At 42.5% G+C, this 21,343-nt stretch overlaps 1 protein-coding gene across 5 annotated transcripts in view; it reads right to left on the bottom strand.

Annotated features, from left to right (window-relative positions):
* Nucleotides 1–5,704: 5,704 nt before the first annotated feature.
* Nucleotides 5,705–21,343, bottom strand: part of CORO2B (coronin 2B) — a 99,430-nt gene continuing 83,791 nt past the window's right edge. For 4 of the 5 annotated variants that reach the window (XM_029574404.1, XM_029574407.1, XM_029574405.1 and 1 more), the window contains 3 exons: nucleotides 15,859–15,949; nucleotides 12,429–12,568; nucleotides 5,705–9,284 (listed from right to left, as the gene is read on the bottom strand). In XM_029574404.1, the coding sequence (XP_029430264.1) occupies nucleotides 9,153–9,284; nucleotides 12,429–12,568; nucleotides 15,859–15,949 (363 nt within the window). In that variant the 3' untranslated portion in view covers nucleotides 5,705–9,152. The other variant, XM_029574408.1, reaches the window with a different exon arrangement.

The following is a 21,343-nucleotide window of genomic DNA, read 5'->3' as shown; positions in this document are numbered from 1 at the left end:
AAGAACTTTCTCCGATTAGTTTTAAATGTGCCCCATGCTAACTTCATGGAGTGTCCCCTAGTCCTTCTACTATCCGAAAGAGTAAATAACCGATTCACATCTACCCGTTCTAGACCTCTCATGATTTTAAACACCTCTATCATATCCCCCCTCAATCGTCTCTTCTCCAAGCTGAAAAGTCCTAACCTCTTTAGTCTTTCCTCATAGGGGAGTTGTTCCATTCCCCTTATCATTTTGGTAGCCCTTCTCTGTACCTTCTCCATCGCAATTATATCTTTTTTGAGATGCGGCGACCAGAATTGTACACAGTATTCAAGGTGCGGTCTCACCATGGAGCGATACAGAGGCATTATGACATTTTCCGTTTTATTCATCATTCCTTTTCTAATAATTCCCAACATTCTGTTTGCTTTTTTGACTGCCGCAGCACACTGAACTGACGATTTCAATGTGTTATCCACTATGATACCTAGATCTCTTTTTTGGGTTGTAGCACCTAATATGGAACCTAACATTGTGTAATTATAGCATGGGTTATTTTTCCCTATATGCATCACCTTGCACTTATCCACATTAAATTTCATCTGCCATTTGGATGCCCAATTTTCCAGTCTCACAAGGTCTTCCTGCAATTTATCACACTCTGCTTGTGATTTAACTACTCTGAACAATTTTTGTATCATCTGCAAATTTGATTACCTCACTCGTCATATTTTTTTCCACATCATTTATAAATATATTGAAAAGTAAGGGTCCCAATACACTGAGAAAATAGTCCATTTAATCCTACTCTCTGTTTCCTTTCTTTTAGCCAGTTTGTAATCCACAAAAGGACATTGCCACCTATCCCATGACTTTTTACTTTTCCTAGAAGCCTTTCATGAGGAACTTTGTCAAACTCCTTCTGAAAATCCAAATATATTATATCTACCGGTTCACCTTTATCCACATGTTTATTAACTCCTTCAAAAAAGAGAAGCAGATTTGTGAGGCAAGACTTGCCTTGGGTAAAGCCATGCTGACTTTGTTCCATTAAACCATGTCTTTCTATATATTCTGTGATTTTGATATTTAGAACATGTTCCACTATTTCTCCTGGCACTGAAGTCAGGCTAACCGGTCTGTAGTTTCCCGGATCGCCCCTGGAGCCCTTTTTAAATATTGGGGTTACATTAGCTATCCTCCAGTCTTCAGGTACAATGGATGATTTTAATGACAGGTTACAAATTTTTACTAACAGATCTGAAATTTCATTTTTTAGTTTCTTCAGAACCCTGGGGTGTATACCATCCGGTCCAGGTGATTTACTACTCTTCAGTTTGTCAATCAGGCCTACCACATCTTCTCGGTTCACCTTGATTTGGTTCAGTCCATCTGAATCATTATCCATGAAAACCTTCTCCATTACGGGTACCTCCCCAACATCCTCTTCAGTAAACACTGAAGCAAAGAAATCATTTAATCTTTCCGCGATGGCCTTATCTTCTCTAAGTGCCCCTTTAACCCCTCGATCATCTAACGGTCCAACTGACTCCCTCACAGGCTTTCTGCTTTAGATACATTTAAAAAAGTTTTTACTGTGAGTTTTTGCCTCTATGGCCAACTTCTTTTCAAATTCTCTCTTTGCCTGTCTTATCAATGTCTTACATTTAACTTGCCGTTTATGCTTTATCCTATTTTCTTCTGTTGGATCCTTCTTCCAATTTTTGAATGAAGATCTTTTGGCTAAAATAGCCTCTTTCACCTCCCCTTTTAACAATGCCGGTAATCGTTTTATTTATTTATTTTATTTATTTAAAGTCTTTTTTATACCGGTATTCGTAGGTACATCATATCGGTTTACAAACAACTTAATGCAGTACAAGAAACAAGGTGTATAATAACTTGGAAGTAGGGGAGAGGAGACGATTGAGAGGGCAAGGAGTAGATATAAGGAGGAAAAAAATGGAAAACACCGGGTGAAAGTAATACAATGGTATCACAGGGCGAAATAATACAATGGTAACGCAGGATGAAATAAAACTATGGTATCACAGGGCGAATATAATACAGTATGTACAGTAAGAACAGGGAACGGGTACCATAATGCAGAGTTAGGGGAGTGCAGGGTGCTGTAACTTGATTTACTTAAGATAGGGAAGGGGGGTGAGGCATTTTAAGGGGGAGAGGAGAGAGGGCAGGGACCAGGGACGGAGGGAGGGGGCGCGGATGAATGAATCTAAAAGGGAGGGGAAGGGCAGAGGACAGGGAAGAGGGTGGCGGCGGGGGGTCACTATTCAGGATATGTTTGCTTAAATAGCCAAGTCTTTAGTTTTTTCTTGAATTTGTGGGTGCAAGATTCCAGGCAGAGCTCGGGAGGCATGGAGTTCGAGGGTAGGTCCTGCAATTGTAAGAGTTCGTTCTTTGGTGGAAATGAGGTGAGTGGGCTTGGGGGAGGGTGTGTGTAGAGTGCACATCTGGACTGTGCTTCTAGGATGGTATTTTTTAACAATGACCACGCCTCTTGCACACTTTTTACCTTTGTAGCTGCTCCTTTCAGTTTTTTTTTTCTATTTGTTTCATTTTATCAAAGTTTCCCTTTTGAAAGTGTATATAAACCTGAAGTAGTGCGTCTAGTGTGAACTTGCATATTTCAAATTAATAAAACAGAAAACATAACAATCAAGTCTCTCACTTACAAAAAGTGCATCTGGCATCCTTTCAGCCCTTATTTCCATCTCCTAAAATTAAAAAAACAAAACAAAACCCGAGGCAACTGTAGCAAGACTTGTGCTTCTGTGTGCCCCATAACATTACCAAAATTAACCTGCTTTCAATGGTGCATGGATGTTAGGAATAGTCTCACTATTAATGCACAATTATTCTGGCTTTATTCTGCATTAATTAATTAATTTATTTATTTATCGAGTTTTTTATGCCATCATTCGGTTTCGCCATCACAACGGTTTACAAAGTTTCGATGTGTACAAAAATTCATATGCTTGTTGATAAAGTTATCTTAGTCGTTAAAACATAGTTTGGTTGTTAAATTGTACAGGTTAAATTACTTGCTTTGGATTGGTTAGCATGTTTATGTGGGCCGGTAGGGAGGGAAATTGTAGCGTAGAGTCATAGGGAGTTTTGGTAGGCTTTGGTGAACATCCAAGTTTTTAGTTCTTTTTTGAGGGTTTTTAAATTTTGTTGTGTTCTCAGTTCGGTTGGGAGGGAGTTCCATAGTTTGGGCTTCCTAGGAATGTGGCTCTGTTTCAAGTTGAGGTAAGTTTGTGACGAGGAGGTGGAATTTTTAATAGACCTTTGTTAGCTGAACAGAGATTCCGGTTTTATTAGCTGAACGGTTTTGTTAGCTGAATGGTTTTGTTAGCTGAACGGAGATTTCGGTTTTATTCTGCATTAAGTAACCTGCGGGTGATACTTCTATGTGCCCCGTAGCATTACCAAAGTGAACCTGCTTTCAGTGGTGCACTACAGTTAGGAATAGTCTCACTATTAATGCACAATTATTCTGGCTTTATTCTGCATTAAGTAACCTGCGGGTGATGCTTCTATGTGCCCCGTAGCATTACCAAAGTGAACTTGCTTTCAATGGTGCACTACAGTTAGGAATAGTCTCGCTATTAATGCACAATTATTCTGGCTTTATTCTGCATTAAGTAACCTGCGGGTGATGCTTCTATGTGCCCCGTAGCATTACCAAAGTGAACTTGCTTTCAATGGTGCACTACAGTTAGGAATAGTCTCGCTATTAATGCACAATTATTCTGGCTTTATTCTGCATTAAGTGACCTGCGAGTAATGTAGGAAGCAATATTACATTGAAAACGAGAATGCTTTCTGGTGATTGTTTGTGTGATTTCACATATTTCTGACTCATTTGTTGAGATCCTTTCAGCCCTGACATTTTTTGCTGTCTTTTCAGCCTGTTCTAGTTTTGGAAGGAGTAGTACCTACTGCTTTAAATAATGTTCTGTAAGACCTCTATTAAAGAAAACAAATTCTCTACAAATCCTGCAAACTATAGGCCAAGTTCCTCTTTATCTTTCACATCTAAGCTTTTAGAGATAGTGGCCCTCAAGCAGTTGTCCGAGTTTGTAAAAGAACATCACATTCTGAATTCCTAAATACTGAGAGTCTCACGGTCTCCTTACATGATAATTTAAGAAGAGATCTAGATTGTGGCCACAGCTACATGCCAGTGATGCTGGACCGCATTTGAGCCTATAGATCATGATATTCTGTCTAAAAGAATGTGGCATCTCAGGTCAGGTATTATCCTGGCTCATGTTGTTCCAAACTATCGTCACAAATAAGAATAGGAAGCAAGAGCTTGGCCTGGTTCGTTGACCCTACTGCTGTAGCTCAAGGCTCTTCACTTTCATTTAACATTTATCTTATGCCCATTTGCAAAATCCTAGAAAATCTGTGTGAAAGCTATCGAATGTTTGTGGACAATATTCATTTTTTCATCAAAATACTTCCTACATGGTCTGACACAGTTGGCTTAATTGGAATTTGTCTGTCAGCCATCGAACAATGGCATCATCATAAACTGGTATTGACCATTTCAAAAACCGAATTTGATCATCCAATGTTCAAATAATGATTCCATCCCTTGTTCAATAATGCTGGATGATCATAAAGTTTCCATTCTGACACATGCAAGAGCCTTGGAGAATGGCTAGACAATAGATTCTTTCCATCATCACATTAAAATGGTCATAAAAAATGGCTTTTTCAAGCTGCAGGTGCTCTGTGGCTTAAAAGCTTTATTGGAAACTGAAAATGTCAAACTACTGGTACAGGCCTCTGTTACCTCCCCTAGATGCCTGTAATGCTGTTTACCTAGTGCTGCCAGCTTCTTCATTGAAAGCTTTCCAGCTACTTCTGTATTCTGCAGCTTGTCTGATTAGTGGCAAGAGACGCACTGACCACATCACTCCAATGCTTACTTGTGAGGTCAGTTCAAAGTATTATTCATAACATACAAACTCCTCAGCACTAGTTCCTTTTCATGGACATTAGATCCTGAAAAAGAGGAATCCTTGAGATACCTTCAGTGAAAGCAGCGTGACTGTCTGCGAGGAGAGACTGTGACTTCTCTGTGGCTGCGCCCTCTATTTGGACTGCAATAGCTGAAGCTTAAAGATGGATGGAATGAAGGAAAGCTTTTAAAACATTCCTGAAATCATTTTTGCTGGGACTAGCTTTTGCTTGATCTGGTTGTGCTTAGCATTTTTTGAGACTGTAGCATATTTGATGACAATTCTGGCATTGGTTGACCTTACTTCAAACTGGGAATTGTCTTATTTCTGTAATTCTTGTTTTAGTTTGAAGTTGTGTAATCATTATGTATGTTATGTACATTGCTTAGGGCCCCGGCGTAAGTGATTAACAAATTTTAATAAATACAAATACCCCATTTTTTCCGATGGATTTGCTCTTTTAATGGCATGCAAATGGTTCATGGAAAGAAACATATGCTTTTTTTTCATTTAGTGTGTGTTCTTGTTTTGTTTGTTTTGAAGTCATAGGCCACTTGTATGCTATTGTATCCTGAGGTAGCACAGGTTTCTTGCATGAGCTTTGTTATATCAATCCCTACATCACTAGTAGCTCCCCTTTTATTTCTGCTGTTTATTTAAGTTTCCAAACTCTGTATTACTAACTGGAAACTCATGGTGGGAGAAAGCAAAACAAAGAGAGGAAGTTGCTCTTCAGGTTTATTGGGAAAAGCTTTTAACAATTAACATTTCTTTTGCAAATGAATGAGCAGATTAAAACCCCATCCAGATGAGTCTGCTCCATCCTGGGGCTGTGCAAGCAGAGCTGTCCTCTGCTTAGCAAATGAGAGCACACAGCTCACTCTAGGTCAGCCAGTCCTGATTTTCCCCCACTGCATGCATGGCGCTCTACTTCTGATTTCCTATTGAGTTACTTAAGAAAATCCAAACTACAAATCCATGCATGCAATGGGGCAAAACCAGGACTGGATCAACTTCTTTGGTTGTTCTCGAGTGAGGTGGCAATGCTAGCACAGTATCACAACGCCTGATCCTTTCCTCCCCACATACTTCAATACACCATAGGATACAATCTGTCTCACATTCATAACCTCTAATACATATATACACCTCTCCCATGGGGTCAGTGTCTGTGTCACACATATACTGTAATCTCTGATAGATATTGGGGAGACATAGAGGCCTATACTGTCTCACACACAACCCTTCATCCCCACAATATTATACCTTCACCAATTTTTCCTCACCGCTGCCAGCATTCACAATTACCTTCCCCTCCTATTCCTCAAACTAAGACTTGCATCACTTCCCATCTGGTTCCCAGCAGTCCTCTATGTTTACCTTCCTTGACCCCCACCACCCTCTCTGGCTCTCCTCACCTTTTTTCCTCATTCCTGGCTCTTACAAATTCCCTCTCTCATACCCACCCACGCAGCAGTGTTTCTTGAAGGTTCTCCAGGCTTGTGCAACAGTAAGCACTGGGCAGTGGGAGCAGCACTTCCTAGAAGTCACAAGTCCATGGAATATCTTGCCCTACAACACTGCTTGCTTTCTGGGAAATGTAGTTTAACTACAGCAAAGTATCTCATCTCATCAGCACAGCAATTTGGTGCTTTTGGGGGCTTATTAGTACAGTTTTAAACTTACTTTCCAAATGTAATTATGTTTACAATCGAGTGAAGGAAGAAGATGGAAAAATCTTTGCTACCCTGGTGATTGAGTACGATGCAGAGGGCCTGAGCTTGATTCCTAGCTCAGAACCTATCCTCCCTGGCTGGCCGGTGTTGCGGATGCTGCAGAAGCAGAATTCAGCTCCAGGAGGGAGAGTCTGAGCCATTACACAATAGCAACATCTAGTGGCCAGATTTAGGTTGAAGATTGCAGGGTTTCAGGAGGAGTCCTGGTGCATGGTCCGCAGCCAAGGACTCTCACATCTTGGTCTAAGTGAGGTGAGAAGAGATAAAATAGGGGAAAATATCCCCAGCTTGCTGCAAATAAAGGCTCATGGCTCCATAGCCCAATTGAGGCTAGTTCTGTTTCAGCTGGAAGCCCAAAAGAGCAGAAGCACTTGGCAGGCATAAAACTCCTCTGGCAAAACATTGAGCAGGTCTGCTGCAGAGCAACTTCTGTGCCGGCTGAAGGTCTCTCTGCGCTGGACTGAGCCTTGCTGTAAGGATCGCTGCAGCCAAAGCTCACAGCCTAATCCCAGACTGCATGAAACAGCTGAAAGGTTTCTGCTGTTTATGTAGACTCCTGCAGTACAGAGCAGCTGTCACAGACCTTCCTGAATGAGCACGACTCTCCCTAGGGTCACTCCGTAGAAGTAAAAGGTTTACTAACCATGCCTGCATTACCTCTTACTTGTCAAACACAAAGGTTTAGGCAGATCAGTTGTTTACATATTTATACCTTGCATAGAAGGAAGTTGTTTAGTGCAAGCCAGGATCCAGCCTTTCCAACTTTACAGAAGAGTGAACACACTACTTCCAGGACTATGTCTGCAGCACAGTGAAAGATATGAAGACATGGGCATGGTGAGGAATCTCACCACCATACCTAACGTTCTGTCCTTTCAAGACAAGAGGGAGAGATAGCAGAGTCCCTGAGCTCCTAACCGAGGCAGATGTGCTGCCCAGCAGTTTCTAAGACCTGTCACTGGCAGTAGTCTTTGCATCTCTGTGTAACTGTCACTGTCAATGTCAGGGCGCTTCTGTGCTGTTTTTCAACCAACACATTTAACAAACAGTCTAAATGTCTTTAAATTTACCTCTGAGGAAGTAAAAAGAAATCAGAGGCTGGTACAGTCATAATAAAAAGCTCCTAATTTCCAAAATAGGAAAGAGAATCAGAAATAAGATCCACAGAAAGAAACACTGGACAAAATGAGTCAAACTGTCCTAGTGCCCCTCTAGCCATATTAAAATCCAGTCTTAAAACAACCTTTAAATGCAAACCCTGTCTCTACAATAATGCATTTCCTATAGCCTCGTGTTTGTAAGCTGCAAGGTGCAGGGACATCTGTACATCTGTCTAGTAGCACTGTAGAAAGGATAAATAGTGCACTAGAAGTAGCACAGTTACTTTAAGGCTCTACGTTGCAGCATGGATAACAGTTGCACACCCCATTCCGCTGATGGGTCTATCCTGGAAGCTCCTGTTCACTTTCACTAGAAGGTTTCCTTTCCGTCAGGTCTGCACCTAAATCATTGGGCTCTGTCCTGCTGCTTCTAGCCAAGTTTCAAGTTACAGTGAAGTCCTCACACACTTATGTATTCCTATAGCACCGGATGGGATGGTGAGGACATGGCTCGTTATAGTGTAGCACACACATGTGGCTATTCCAGTATCATTAGGTATGACAGAACGGGCATGATTTCCCTTACACCGTTATCACAGATTCAGGTACTCCTGTACAGCTGCATGACACGGCAACATATATTCCAGTTACCCGAGTCTGTGCTACAGTCTATTCCTGTAGGACTGTGTTTGACAGCAAGGATATGGTTCTAGTTACACTGTAGTACACACATAGGTAGTGTAATGCCAGGTATAACAGCAAGGATAGGGTTCCAGTTTTACTGAGCACGCACACACACACACCAGTATTCCTGCAGCACTGGGTGTGACAGAAAGGACATGGTTCCAGTTATATTGTAGCACATGGACTGATATTCCTATAGGACCGGGTGTAGCAATGACGTCATGGTTCTAGTTATACTGTAGTACACAAATTGGTATTCCTGTAGCACCAGATGTGATGGCGAGGACATGATTTCATTTACACTGTAGCACACAATGAGCTATTACTGCCTGTAGCATTGGATGAAACAGTGAGGATATGGTTCCAGTTACACTTGAGCACCAGCACGGGGTGTGACTAAGAATATGGTTCCAGTGACACTGTAGCGCTGGCTGAGGCAGGCAAGGACACAGTTGTAGTTAAACTGTAGCACAAGGCCGGGTACTTCTGAAGGGCTGTGTGTACTTCCGCTTCAGTATTGGGGCCCTCTTGATAAATCATGATTGCTCTGTCCAAGGCAGTGTCAGTAATGAGCAACTGGAAAGGGTCAGGCGTTATAGACAGGAAGAAGCAATTGGACAGAATTGGGGATTATGGACACAGGTCCCTCCTGTTTACTTGGGCTTTGAGATGTTGTGTAGATTTTTCAGCTCCAGCTCCAACTGCCGGATTCTAATCGCTTTCTGGTTTAGCTCATCTTTCAACCTCCGAATCTCATCTTGTTGCCGGAAGAACATTCGCAGAAGCTAAAAGATAAAAAGAAAAAGAAAGGACTCTAAAGCTATGAAGCTTGGTACCAGGTGAGTCACAATCCCCACATAAACCATGTAATTAACCAAGTGTGAGCCTTTGTGCTGAGGTTACCTACAAGTGCGCTGCTCTGACAATACATAAGCATTGCCATACTGGATCAGACAGAGCCTGTCAAGTCCACTTCCCTGTTTCCAGCAGTGACCACTATTTCATAAGTACCTATCAAGATCCTAAACAGTAGCTAGAAGCCAAAGGGAAGCAAAAGGACCACTCTGCTGCCACCCTAGAGAAATACAAGATGAGTGGATTTCTACTACAGGGCCTTAGGCCTCTACCCTGAAGCAGCACCCAAGCCCTGCAATACAGCTGAGCCAGGCATAGTCTGCTCAACACTGCACTTCTTACCGCTCCTGGGCCCAGATACCACCGTGACAGGGAATTTGCCCATCACTAATATAATCCCCAGTAATTTTCCATCTTTAGGCATTGGGTGTGGGTTTTGTCAAAACACCACTTTTTGGGATAAAAGCTTCTTAGAGTATATAATCCCTTGGAGCATGCTCAGTCTTAAGGGGGCTAGGCAGTGGCGTAGCCACGGGTGGGCCTGGGTGGGCAGGTGCCCACCCAACTTAGACCCAGGCCCACCCAACTGGCACCGGAACTGCAAGGCTGTCGCGGGATCCCATCCCCGCGACAGCGAACAAGAGAACCCACGCCTCGCACGCCATCACGGCACACGTGGGGAAGCGCTGCTGCAGCCGTATGGCCAACCGAACTTCCTGTTCGGGGGGGGGGGGGGAACGGAAGCGCCGCGCGCAGCTTCCGCTTCCTCCCCCCAATGCAGGAAGATCAGCTGCCTCTCCTGCTGCCACCGGCCTCCTGCTATCTTCGGGTCAAACGGCCCGCCGAATTTCCTGTTTGGGGGAGCGGAAGCGCCGCGCACAGCTTCCGCTTTCTCCCCCAAAGCAGGAAGATCAGCTGCCTCTCCTGCTGCCACCGGCCTCCTGCTATCTTCGGGCGTCGGGCCGTACTGCCCGCCGATCTTCCTGCTTGGGGGGGGGGGGGGGAGGAAGCGGACGTTGTGCGCGGCGCTTCCGCTCCCCCCCCCCCCCCCGACAGGAAGTTCGGACGCCCGAAGATAGCAGGAGTCCGGTGGCAGCAGGAGAGGCAGCTGATCTTCCTGCTCTGGGGGAGAAAGCGGAAGCTGTGCACGTGCTTGAATGTGTATGTGTGGATGAGAATGGGAGTGTGTGTGGGTGAAAACTGGAGCCTGGGTGTGTATGTGGGTGAGAATGGAAGCTTGAATATGTGGGTGAATGGGAGCTCGAATGTGTGTATGTGTGGTTGAGAATGGGAGCCTGGGTTTGTGGGTGGGTGAGAATGGGAGCTTGAATGTGTGTATATATGGGTGAGAATGAGAGCCTGGGTTTGTGTGGGTGGGTGAGAATGGAAGCTTGAATATGTGGATAAGAATGGGTGCTTGAATGTGTGTATGTGTGGGTGAGAATAGTACCTTAAATGTGTATATGTATGGATGAGAATGGGAGCTTGAATATGTGTGGGTGAGACTGGGAGCATGGGTTTGTGGGTGAGAATGGGAGTCTGGGTTTATGTGTGTGGGTGAGAATGGGTGCCTGGATGTGCGTCTGTGTGTGCATAAGAATATAAGCCTGGGGAGGGGTGAGAAAGTGAGAACTTGAATGTGAGCTTGTGGGGGGGGGGGGGGGAGAGCATATGAGAGTGAGAGCTTGAGTGTGTGAGAGGGAGTCTGTGAGAGAAAGCGTGTATGTGTGTGTGTGTGTGTGTGTGTGTGTGTGTGTGGAAGGGAAGAAGACAGTAATAGAAGAAAGACACTGAAAAGGAATTAGGAAATGAGCTATAAGGGAAAAAATGGGAAAAAGAGACCAGGACCAACTGATTAGAAAAATACAAAGATCAGACAACAAAGGTAAAAATATATATCTATATTTTGAGATGTTAGCAATTTAAATATAAGCAACACAACCGCTCTCTCAAAATTTATGGACAGGTAGGAGCCGTGTATAAAATCGTAATAATAAGAAGGCTAAAGTACCACAAATCACCGTGAATTATGTTTGTATCATTAAGTAAACCTCATACTTAGGCGTAGATGTGAATGCTATGCTGCATAATTTGGCATTATTTATCAGTAAAAAAACAACTAGTAGACCTGCATGCCTACAGCCCACCCATGTTAACCTTGTGCCCACCCAAAAAATCAATTCTGGCTACGCCACTGGGGCTAGGTCTTGGAGAAGAGGGAAGGACAGAGCCAGTAGCAAGGCTACTGGTGAATGCGGTAGTTTGAGATTCCTTAAGGAGCTCAGTGGAGTGGTTGGAGAAGGAGATTCCCTCAACGCAGCGATTTTTGGATTTTGTTGACTTTGAGATTTTTGGAGTTATTGTTAGGTCAAAAGGAAAGGGAACCCCCAGCATCCCAACAGACTGGATCGATCTAAGCTACTCAACAGCAAGACTAAAGACATGTTGAGGTTTTTTGAGTCTTGAGACCAGGACTCATAGTTTGAGGTTTTTTCAGTGGATTACAGTTGAAGTTTTTGAGAGTTGTGATCTTTTTGAGGAGTTGGTGCTTGAGATATATTTCTCCAACTCAACTGCTTATGCCTGAGTTACACTCAGTTCTGTAAGCAGAGGACCCATCTGATCTTTGGATTATAAAATCAGGTGAAAATTACTGAATGCATTTTAGTTTTATGCATCAGCAGAAAAACTGGAACAAATGCAGGGATTAGGGAGGAGTCCTCCTGCAAGGGCATCTGTTCTTTAAAGACACATAGGTTTATCAAGAGTGGAAGACATCCTGTTCCATATTTAATTTAAATTATGCTCATTTTATTACAGGAGAGCAGCAAACTATCAGTCACAATAGGTATGAATCCCAAAACCGCTGTATGAACTGATGTCCACGTTCAACCTGCAATTCTGCAAAACTCAGATATGGAACAGAGGCAGGATCCTACACTTCCCCAGCTAATCTCTGGATCTCCAGATGTTTTATAACATCAGTCCCAAAAAATCTCAGGGATTTTTTGGGACTGATGTGGTAACTATGTAAACTGAAAGGGTCAATGAGAGATGACACCCAATTGCTTCACCTCATTCTCTGTCCTTGGTGGAACATTTTCAAGGAGATCGATTCCATTCACCAGAACACGCTTCTTCTCTTTCATTGGGGCCTTATAAACCATCTTTGATGTCATCTTATATCCTTCCTTCAGGGACATGAGAACAGGATCTAGGAAAGAAAGGACATTTAGGAAGCAAGCAGGCAGACAGACAGACACACACACACACACGGAAATATAGAACATGATGGCAGATAAGGACCATAGGCCCATACAAATCTCATACTCAGCTTTATAATCCCTTTGTCTCCCTCAGCGATAGTCTGTGCTTGTCTTATGTTTTCTTGTATTCTGATAACACTTTTTCTCCACAGGGAGGCTGGTTCATGCTCCCACCACCCTCTCTGCAATGAAATATTTCCTTAAATTACTCCAGAGTCTACTCCTTTTCAGCCTTATTCTAGAGCCTCCTTTCCGCAGATCTGCCTCCTGTGCATTTATTCCTTGGAAGTATTTAAATGTCTCTATCATATCTTCCCTTTCCTCCAGACTGTACCTGTTTAAGTTTGTCCCCGTATGCTTTATGATGAAGACAGTTGACCATTTTAGTAGCCATGTACTGGCCTGACTCCATCCTGTTTTTATCCTTTGAAGGAGCAGTCTCCAGCACTGTACACAGTATTCCAAGTGAGGTCTCACCAGGGACTCATTCAGCAGCATTATCACCTCCTTTCTGATAGCAGTTCCTCTCCCTGTGCACCCAAGCATTCTTCTTGCTTTTGCTATTGCCTTATCTGCCTGTTTGCCCACCTTAAGATCATCAATTCTCACAGGACAAGCAGGATGGTAGTCCTCGCATATGGGTGACGTCAGTGGACGGAGCACAGTTACAGAAAACTTTTCTGTCAAAGTTTCTATAAAGCTTTGACTGACACTGGCACACTGAGTGCACTGAGCATGCTCAGTCTGCAATTATCCCTGTGACCACAGGTGTCTCCCCTTAGTCTCATCTTATAGCAAAAAGCACAAGCGAAACTAAAATAATAAAACGTATGTAGACCCAACTCCATGGGGTGGCAGAGGTGATAACGTCCTGATGTCCTGTGAGAACACCTGTTACAGGTAAGCAACATTTGCTATATGGTGGGATCCAAGATGGCCGCTATCAAGCATACTGTGTGAGCATGTCTTTTTGGTCCTTCTTGTCACGGAGCTACTTTTGCCTTTGTGATGCCACATTCGGCCCGAAAATGTCGGGCAAAAGAAAGGACTTACCCTGCGGTCCTTCTGGATTCTCCCATTTCGGGTTCTATGGATGCTCACGTCCAGCAGGGATATCTATTGGGAGCTTCATCCTTGGGGGCGGGAGGCAGAATTGGAGTTGCCGACCTCCCCTGTGACCTATTGACATCTCTATCCCTGATTGTTAGGGTTCCTCTGGTGAACCCGGCTGCCTCCAGAGACCAGGGTGCCCTGTCGGGGGGGGGGGGGGGGGGGGCTAGTGCCTGTGACGCTGATGCCCTGTGACCTGGCGCAGGGTCACGACACCCTGTGAGCCCTGGAGAAGATGCTGGAGAGGGCCTCGGTGCGGGTTTAGCTGGCTGACCAATAGATGGAAGTTTTTTGATCTCGAACGAGCTTGTGTCTACTCCAGTCTTGAGTCCTTTGAAGAAATTTTCTGTTTTGGCCCTGGTAAGACCTTGATTCTGTTTGGGAGGCTATAGTAAACTTTGGAACCTCTATAACTAGTCAGTTGAATCCTATTGTTGATAGAATAAATATTATTGAAAATAGATTTACTCCTTTGGAAAAATCAAATGTTTCCTCTCAAAAAGAAATTGTAGAAGTTAAACAGAGTACTCAAAGTATGAAATCCATCCAAGATCAACTGATAAAAGAAAACCAATTGCTCCAGTACAAAATTGAGAATTTGGAAAATGTAGTTTGTGGAAGAAATCTTCATTTCATAAATTTTCCTAAACTTCCTCATATTTCTGCAAAAGACATGTTTAAGAAATAGCTTTTGAAACATCTCAAGGTTCCTGAGCCTGCTGTACCTCCTCTTTCTAAATCATTTAAGAAGAAAGAGAATGAAGAAGGTGCACAAAGCATGGATCTTTTAACTTCAAACTTGGATATATCTTTATTAGTGAAGACCTCAGATACTGCCCTAGCACAGGCGGCCACCTTTGCTTTTGGATTTGCCCGTGATTGGGTTTTGCGACTCTTTTTCAAGCATTGTCTTGTATCCTGACGTCTCCAGACAAACGCAGAAGAGGAGGCATCAGTTTCTTTTCATGAGACGTAGGCTTCTGCAGATTTCCATGTCAATGCCTTATTAAATATAAGGGGGACTGTCATATGTTTTCTTTACTCCTTCTCAGTTATCTTCTTTTTTTGGTGATAAACCAGTCTGGGGGTTCTGATTTAGCTCAGTCCATTCCTCCTTTAGATGGTTGAGTTCCCTATTTATCAGATTATTGTACCCACTGTATTCATATTGCTCTTTAACAAGTTTTCCTTAAAGTCCCTTTTTGGGTTTTTCCCTTAATGTTTGTACTTGGATCCCTTATAGTGGACTTATGGAAACGCGGGAAAATATAATGTATTTCCTTTTCTTTTGTTTATATTTGGATATGTATTTCTTTTCCTTTTTCCTTTTCTATTTCAAGATTGTATTTCTTGAATTTATTGGAAAATGAATAAATAAAGAATTAAAAAAAAAAAAAAAGATCATCAAATATGCTCACTCACAGACTCTGCTCGTGTTTTGTGCATAGACCTTCCCTCCCATTTGAGATTTTGTAGCCAAAATGCATGCCCCTGCCTTGTTTAGCATTAAATCTTGGCTGCCGACTCTAAACTGTTGCTCATGCTTTACTAGATCCCTCCTCATGTTTTCCACACCTTCCATGGTGTCTTCCTCCATTGATAATTTTAGTATTACCTGCTAAAAAGCAAATCTTTCCTGATAGCCCTTCCGCAATATCATATACTCAACAAACGCACACACAGGCATATAAACACCCAAATACTCAAACACATACAAACATCCACACACCCATGTAAGTGCAGACACCCACTAGACTCTAATGTTCAAGGTACACAAGACTCTCTTCCAGTGAGGTATTAGGTAAAAAGCCTGTACTGCCTCTTCTCCAATTGATATTTCATTGTTTTATAAAAGCAGGAGTTCTCCACCCAGTCCTGAAGTAACTGCAGCCAGTCCAGTTTTCAGGATATCCCCAAGGAATATGCATGAGACAGGCTGAAATACAATGGAGGCAGTGCATGCAAATCTGTGTCTTGCATATTTATTAATATTTTTTATTCAGCTTTTTGGTACTTCAAAACAGATTACATTCAGGATATGGGTGTGGTTCAGAATTGGGAGCTCTCCACTTGCTCATGCCCTCACTACAAACCTTGGAAAACCCCATCGGGTTAATGCCCCCTTTACCTCTGTTGACTCCGCTTAGCCACTCTTCAGGGCTGAGTGCTGGCTCTGTCCCTGGAGTCATTGGGTAAATGTCCTCTTGATATGTTTCAGACTGAGAAAGTAAAATAATCTTTCATTGGTTACAAGAAACAAAACATGACAGCGTTTATATCAGAAATTGTATTTAATGTAATGATTATTTATTGCACTTTTAATTGCTGTAAAATACCTTGGGTTGTTCTTCAGAACAAGAAAGGTGGTATATACATAGCAGGGTTCAAATGGGCAGGCTCGGTGGACCCTGTGGTCCTTACCTGCCAGCATCTTCTGTGTATCAGTTTGCAGAGATAGGTTATTAATGTTTATTTTTCTTATATTTTAATTTTATAATGATTATGTTTTAAATATGTGAATATTATATTGTGTTTTGTGTGTTTACTTTGTTCATCACTTTTGGCGATTATTTCAATCTGTAAAGTGATTCACAAATGCTGTTAAATTAAATAAAGCAGGTTCTCTGGATCACCTAAAAGATGCAGAAACCCTCTCCATTGCTGGTCTGTGAAGTGGAATAAAAGGCAAGGCACAGATTTTAGAGTCTGTTCTGCCTTTATTTTGATGCCTGCTTTGATTGCTGTATTGATTCTAAACTGTTTCCTAATGGATCTTTTGTAAAATTGGTAAATAATAATAAGACGAAGCAATTAAACAATACAATAATCAATCTAATAAATATACTAATTACATAAAAATACTTTTACAAGCCTAACTTAGCCCTACTACACTCATTGGATAAGCAAAGCCACAGCTTGAACAATTTAAATCTAATATTATATCACTATCAGTGAACACAAAATCAAGCCCACCCAGTTTCTCCATCACACTACTTGGAAGTCTACCTGCAACTAAACATAAAACATAGAAACATAGAAATGTTGGGAGAAAAGGACCAAATGGTCCATCCTGTCTGCCCAGTAAGCTTATGGTAATATCTGCTGCGCCCTGTAGGTTACCCCATGCTTATCAGTTTTCCACACCATAAAAGACAGGGTCCTCGTTGGTTGGTGTATAAATCCAATTCCCCATTATGCCTTGCTGTTGAAGCAGAAAGCAATTTTAGAATTGCACCAACAGTATCAAGGCTTATTGGTTTAGGGTAGTAACGCCTTTGCTGGTTGCTGTATGAATCCAATTACCCCTTTCCCCCTGCTGTTGAAGCAGAAAGCAATGATGGAGATGCATCAACAGTATAAAGGCTTATTGGTTGAAGGGTAGTAACCGCCACACCAGCAAGTTACTCCATGCACCCTTTTCTTCTATTCCATCCTTCAGCTTTTAGGGTTCCACAATATTTATCCCATGCAGTTTTGAATTCTTTCACTATTTTGGTTTTTACCACCTCCTCCAGAAGGGCATTCCAGGCATCCACTACCCTCTCCGTGAAGAAATATTTTCTGACATTGGTTCTGAGACAACCTCTCTGAAGTTTATTTTGTGACCCCTAGGTTCTACTGATTTCAATCCAATGAAAAAGGTTTGACATTTGTACATCATTAAAACCTTTCAGGTATCTGAATGTCTGTATCATATCACCCCTGTGCCTCCTCTCATCCAGGGTATACATTTTCATATCCTTCAGTTTCTCCCCATAGGTCTTCTGGTACTGACCCCACACCATTTTGGTAGCCTTTCTCTGGACTGCCTCCATCTTGTTTCCATCCCTTTTGAGATAAGGGCTCCAGAACTGTTCACAGTACTCCAGGTGAGACCTCACCAAGGACCTGTACAAGGGCATCACTTCCTCTATTTTCTTATTGGTTATTCCTCTCTCTATGCAGCCTAGCATTTTTCTGGCTTTAGCTATCGTCTTGTCACATTGCTTCGCCATCTTCAGATCATCAGACACTATCAAACTTAGGTCCCTTTCACAGTCTGCGCTCATTAATCTTTCACCGACCATCACATAAAGCTCTTTTGGATTGCCACACCTCAGATGCATGACTCTGCACTTCTTGGCATTGAATCCCAGCTGTGAAATCTTTGACCACTCCAAGTTTTTTTAAATCACTTTTCATTCTCTCTATTCCTTCAGACGTGTCCACTCTGTTGCAGATTTTAGTATTATCAGCAAATAGACAAACTTTACCTTCTATCCCTTCCGCCAGGTCGTTCAAAGATATTGAACAGAATCGGTCCCAAAACTGATCCCTGTGGCGCTCCACTTAACACCGTTCTTTCTTCAGAATAGGTTCCATTTACCATTACACACTGTCTCCTGTCTGTCAACCAGTTAGCCATCCACACTACTACTTTGGCACCCACTCGCAGGCTTCTCATTTTGTTAATGAGTCTTCTATGTGGGACCGTATCAAAAGCTTTACTAAAGTCCAATTGAATCACATCGAGCACTCTTCCCTGATCCAATTCTCTAGTCACCCAATGAAAAAAAAACCAATCAGATTTGTCTGACAGGATCTTCCCCTGGTGAATCCATGCTGCCTTGGGTCATGCAGCCCACCAGATTCTAGATAGTTCACAATCCTTTCCTTCAGCAGCTTCTCCATTAATTTTCCCACCACCGAGATGAGGCTAACCAGCCTGTAGTTTCCAGCCTCCTCTCTGCTCCCACTCTTGTGAGGCAGGACCACCACCGCTTTTCTCCAATCTCACGGCACCACTCCCATTTCCAGGGAACTATTGAACAGGTCTTTCAGTGGAGCCGCCAGCACATCTCTGAGCTCCTTCAGTATCCTGGGATGTACCTCATCCGGCCCCATGGCCTTGTCCACTTTCGTTTTCCTAGCTCTTCCCATACATTCTCTTCTACTCCACCCCTTCGGCCATTTCTTCATGACTCTCCACCCATTGATCTTTGTCACCTTTCAATTTCACTATACCACTTCAGACCTTCCTCTAATATATCTGAAGAATGTTTTGTCACCTCACTTTACCTCTTTGGCAATCCTTTCTTCTACCTGGCTTTTTGCTTTCTTTCTTCGTATCCTTCAGTTTTACCAGATATTCTTCCCTGTGTTCCTCTTTTTGGGATCCTTTATATTTCTTGAACACTGTTCTTTTTGCTTTTATTTTATCAGCCACCTCCTTCGAGAACCAGATCAGTTTCTGATTTCTTCTATTTTTTGTTTACTTTTATAACATATATTTATTTTATTTATTTAAATGTTTTTATATACCGCTAATACGATTAAATTAATTGATCTAAGCGGTTTACAATAAAACATATATAAAATCTTTATGAGAATAAAAACAATTTAAGCAGTAAAATAAGGGGGGTGTTGTAAATAAAAACATCAAAGACTAGCGGATTCATATAAAACACAGCTAGATAATAAGACTAGAATTAGAATTACTTGGTTAAAGATAATAGGAGGTGAACACAGGAAGATAGTTACGTGATGTAGGCAATGTACAAAATAAGGGGTAGATTTTCAAAGGGTTGCGCGTGTAAGATATGCGTGCAACCCCCGAAAACCTACCCCTGCCTCCCCCTGTGCACGCCGAGTCTATCTTGCATAGGCTCGGCAGCGCGCGCAAGTCCCATGACACACGTAACTTCTTCAATAAAGGTCAGGGGGGTTTTAGTTAGGGCTGGGGGGCGGGTTAGATCGGGGAAGGGAGGGGAAGGTGCGGGGGGGGGGGGGCGGAAGGAAAGTTCCCTCCAAGGCCGCTCCGAAATCGGAGCGGCCTTGGAGGGAGCGGAGGCAGGCTGCTTGGCTCGGCACGCGCAGGTTGAACCCCCTGCGCGTGCCGACACTGGATTTTATAACATGCGTGCGGCAGTGCGCGCATGCTATAAAATCAGGCGTAGATTTGTTCGCGCTGGGTTGCGCGAACAAATCTACGCCTGTGCGCATGTTATAAAATCTGGCCCTAAGTTTTTAAAGCCTTTTTGAAATATTTAGTATTGGGTATTAGGTGAATATTTTCAGGTAAGGAATTCCAAAGAATCGGGCTGGCAACATATAGATTTGTTGCTCTTGTAATTGCTCCTTTTAGTTTGGCCCAGTGTTGTTCCACCTCTATCATTTTCTCCCAGTCTTCTAGTTCTACCTCCAGGAACATCCCCATTTCGACAAAGTCCGTATTTTTCAAATTCAAAACTTAGGTCTTCGTGTGACTTCTACGTACCCTATTTGTGATAAAACAAACTGTTTGATGATCACTGGTGCTGAGGTGGGCACCCACCTAGATATTAGAGACATTATCCCCATTAGTGAGCACTAGATCAAGTATAACTCCCTCCCTCATGGGTTTCATTACCATTTGTTTGAACAGAGCCCCTTGCAGAGCATCCACTCTCTCTCTACTTCTGGTAGATTCCGCTGATGGGATTCTCCAGTCTTCGACCGGCAGGTTAAAATCTCCAACAATCAACACTTTTCCCTTCTTTCCCACCTTTTCGATGTTTTCAACCAGATGTCTGTCTATTTCTTTTGTTTGAGTCAGAGGCCTGTAAACCACTCCAGTAAAAATGGATGCACCATCATCTTTTTTAGGACAATCCATAATGCTTCTTCTCTACCCCACATTCCTTGTAATTCAGTTGCTTGGATATTGTTTTTGACATAAAGAGCTACTCCTCCCCCTTTTCTGTCCTTTCTTAACAAGTTATAGCTCAGCATGGCTGTATCCCAATGATGAGAATCCGTGAACCATGTCTCCATAACAGCAACAATATCCAAGTCCACCTCCATCATTAGGGCCTGCAGGTCTAGGATTTTATTGCCCAAACTACGAGCATTTGTAGTCACAGCTTTCCAATTTTTCTTCCTTGATTTATTGCACTTCATAGACTCCTTTTCTGGTTTGTTTGTTTTTTAAACTTTATTTATTGATTTTCATATAAATGGAACAGTAACAGTAGAATATCTGTACAAAGATCTTATAGCGATACAGGTAACCCACAGATTTCAGGTAGGGAACATTAGTTCTGTTTTTTTGAACTGATTGATTTTTTTATCTGCTCCCATTACCTGTATTTGTTTGGGGGTGACTTGTCAATTTTATTGGCCATCACCTGCCACCCCCATTCTCTAATTTAAATGCCTGTTAATATATGATCTGAATTTCTCACTTAACATCCTCCTTCCTGCTACAGACAAATGTAGGCCAACTTTACCATAAAGCCTTTTACTGCTCCATACAAGACCCCAGCCTCCAATACATCCAAAACCACTTTCTGTACACCAGGTTTTGAGCCAGGAATTTAAATTATCTATATGGCATAGCTTCTCATTTTCCTTTCCATGAACAGGCAATACTTCCAAAAAGGCAGTAGTGTTTGCAGTGTGTCTTATCTTTCCTAGATTATGGAAATCTTTCTGTACTTCATAGATACCATTTCTATTGAGTTCATTGGTCCCCAGATGCATGATAACACTGATATCAAAGCTCCTACTTTCTTCTTCAATGACTTGAACTATCTGGTTTGCATTTCTAATAGCTAAGAATCCGAGAAGGTGAACTGTTGTGTCACCATCAAAAA

Source organism: Rhinatrema bivittatum, chromosome 13 (assembly GCF_901001135.1).
Source record: "Rhinatrema bivittatum chromosome 13, aRhiBiv1.1, whole genome shotgun sequence".
Taxonomy (NCBI): Eukaryota; Metazoa; Chordata; class Amphibia; order Gymnophiona; family Rhinatrematidae; genus Rhinatrema; species Rhinatrema bivittatum.
This window is presented reverse-complemented; position numbering and strand designations above follow the sequence as displayed.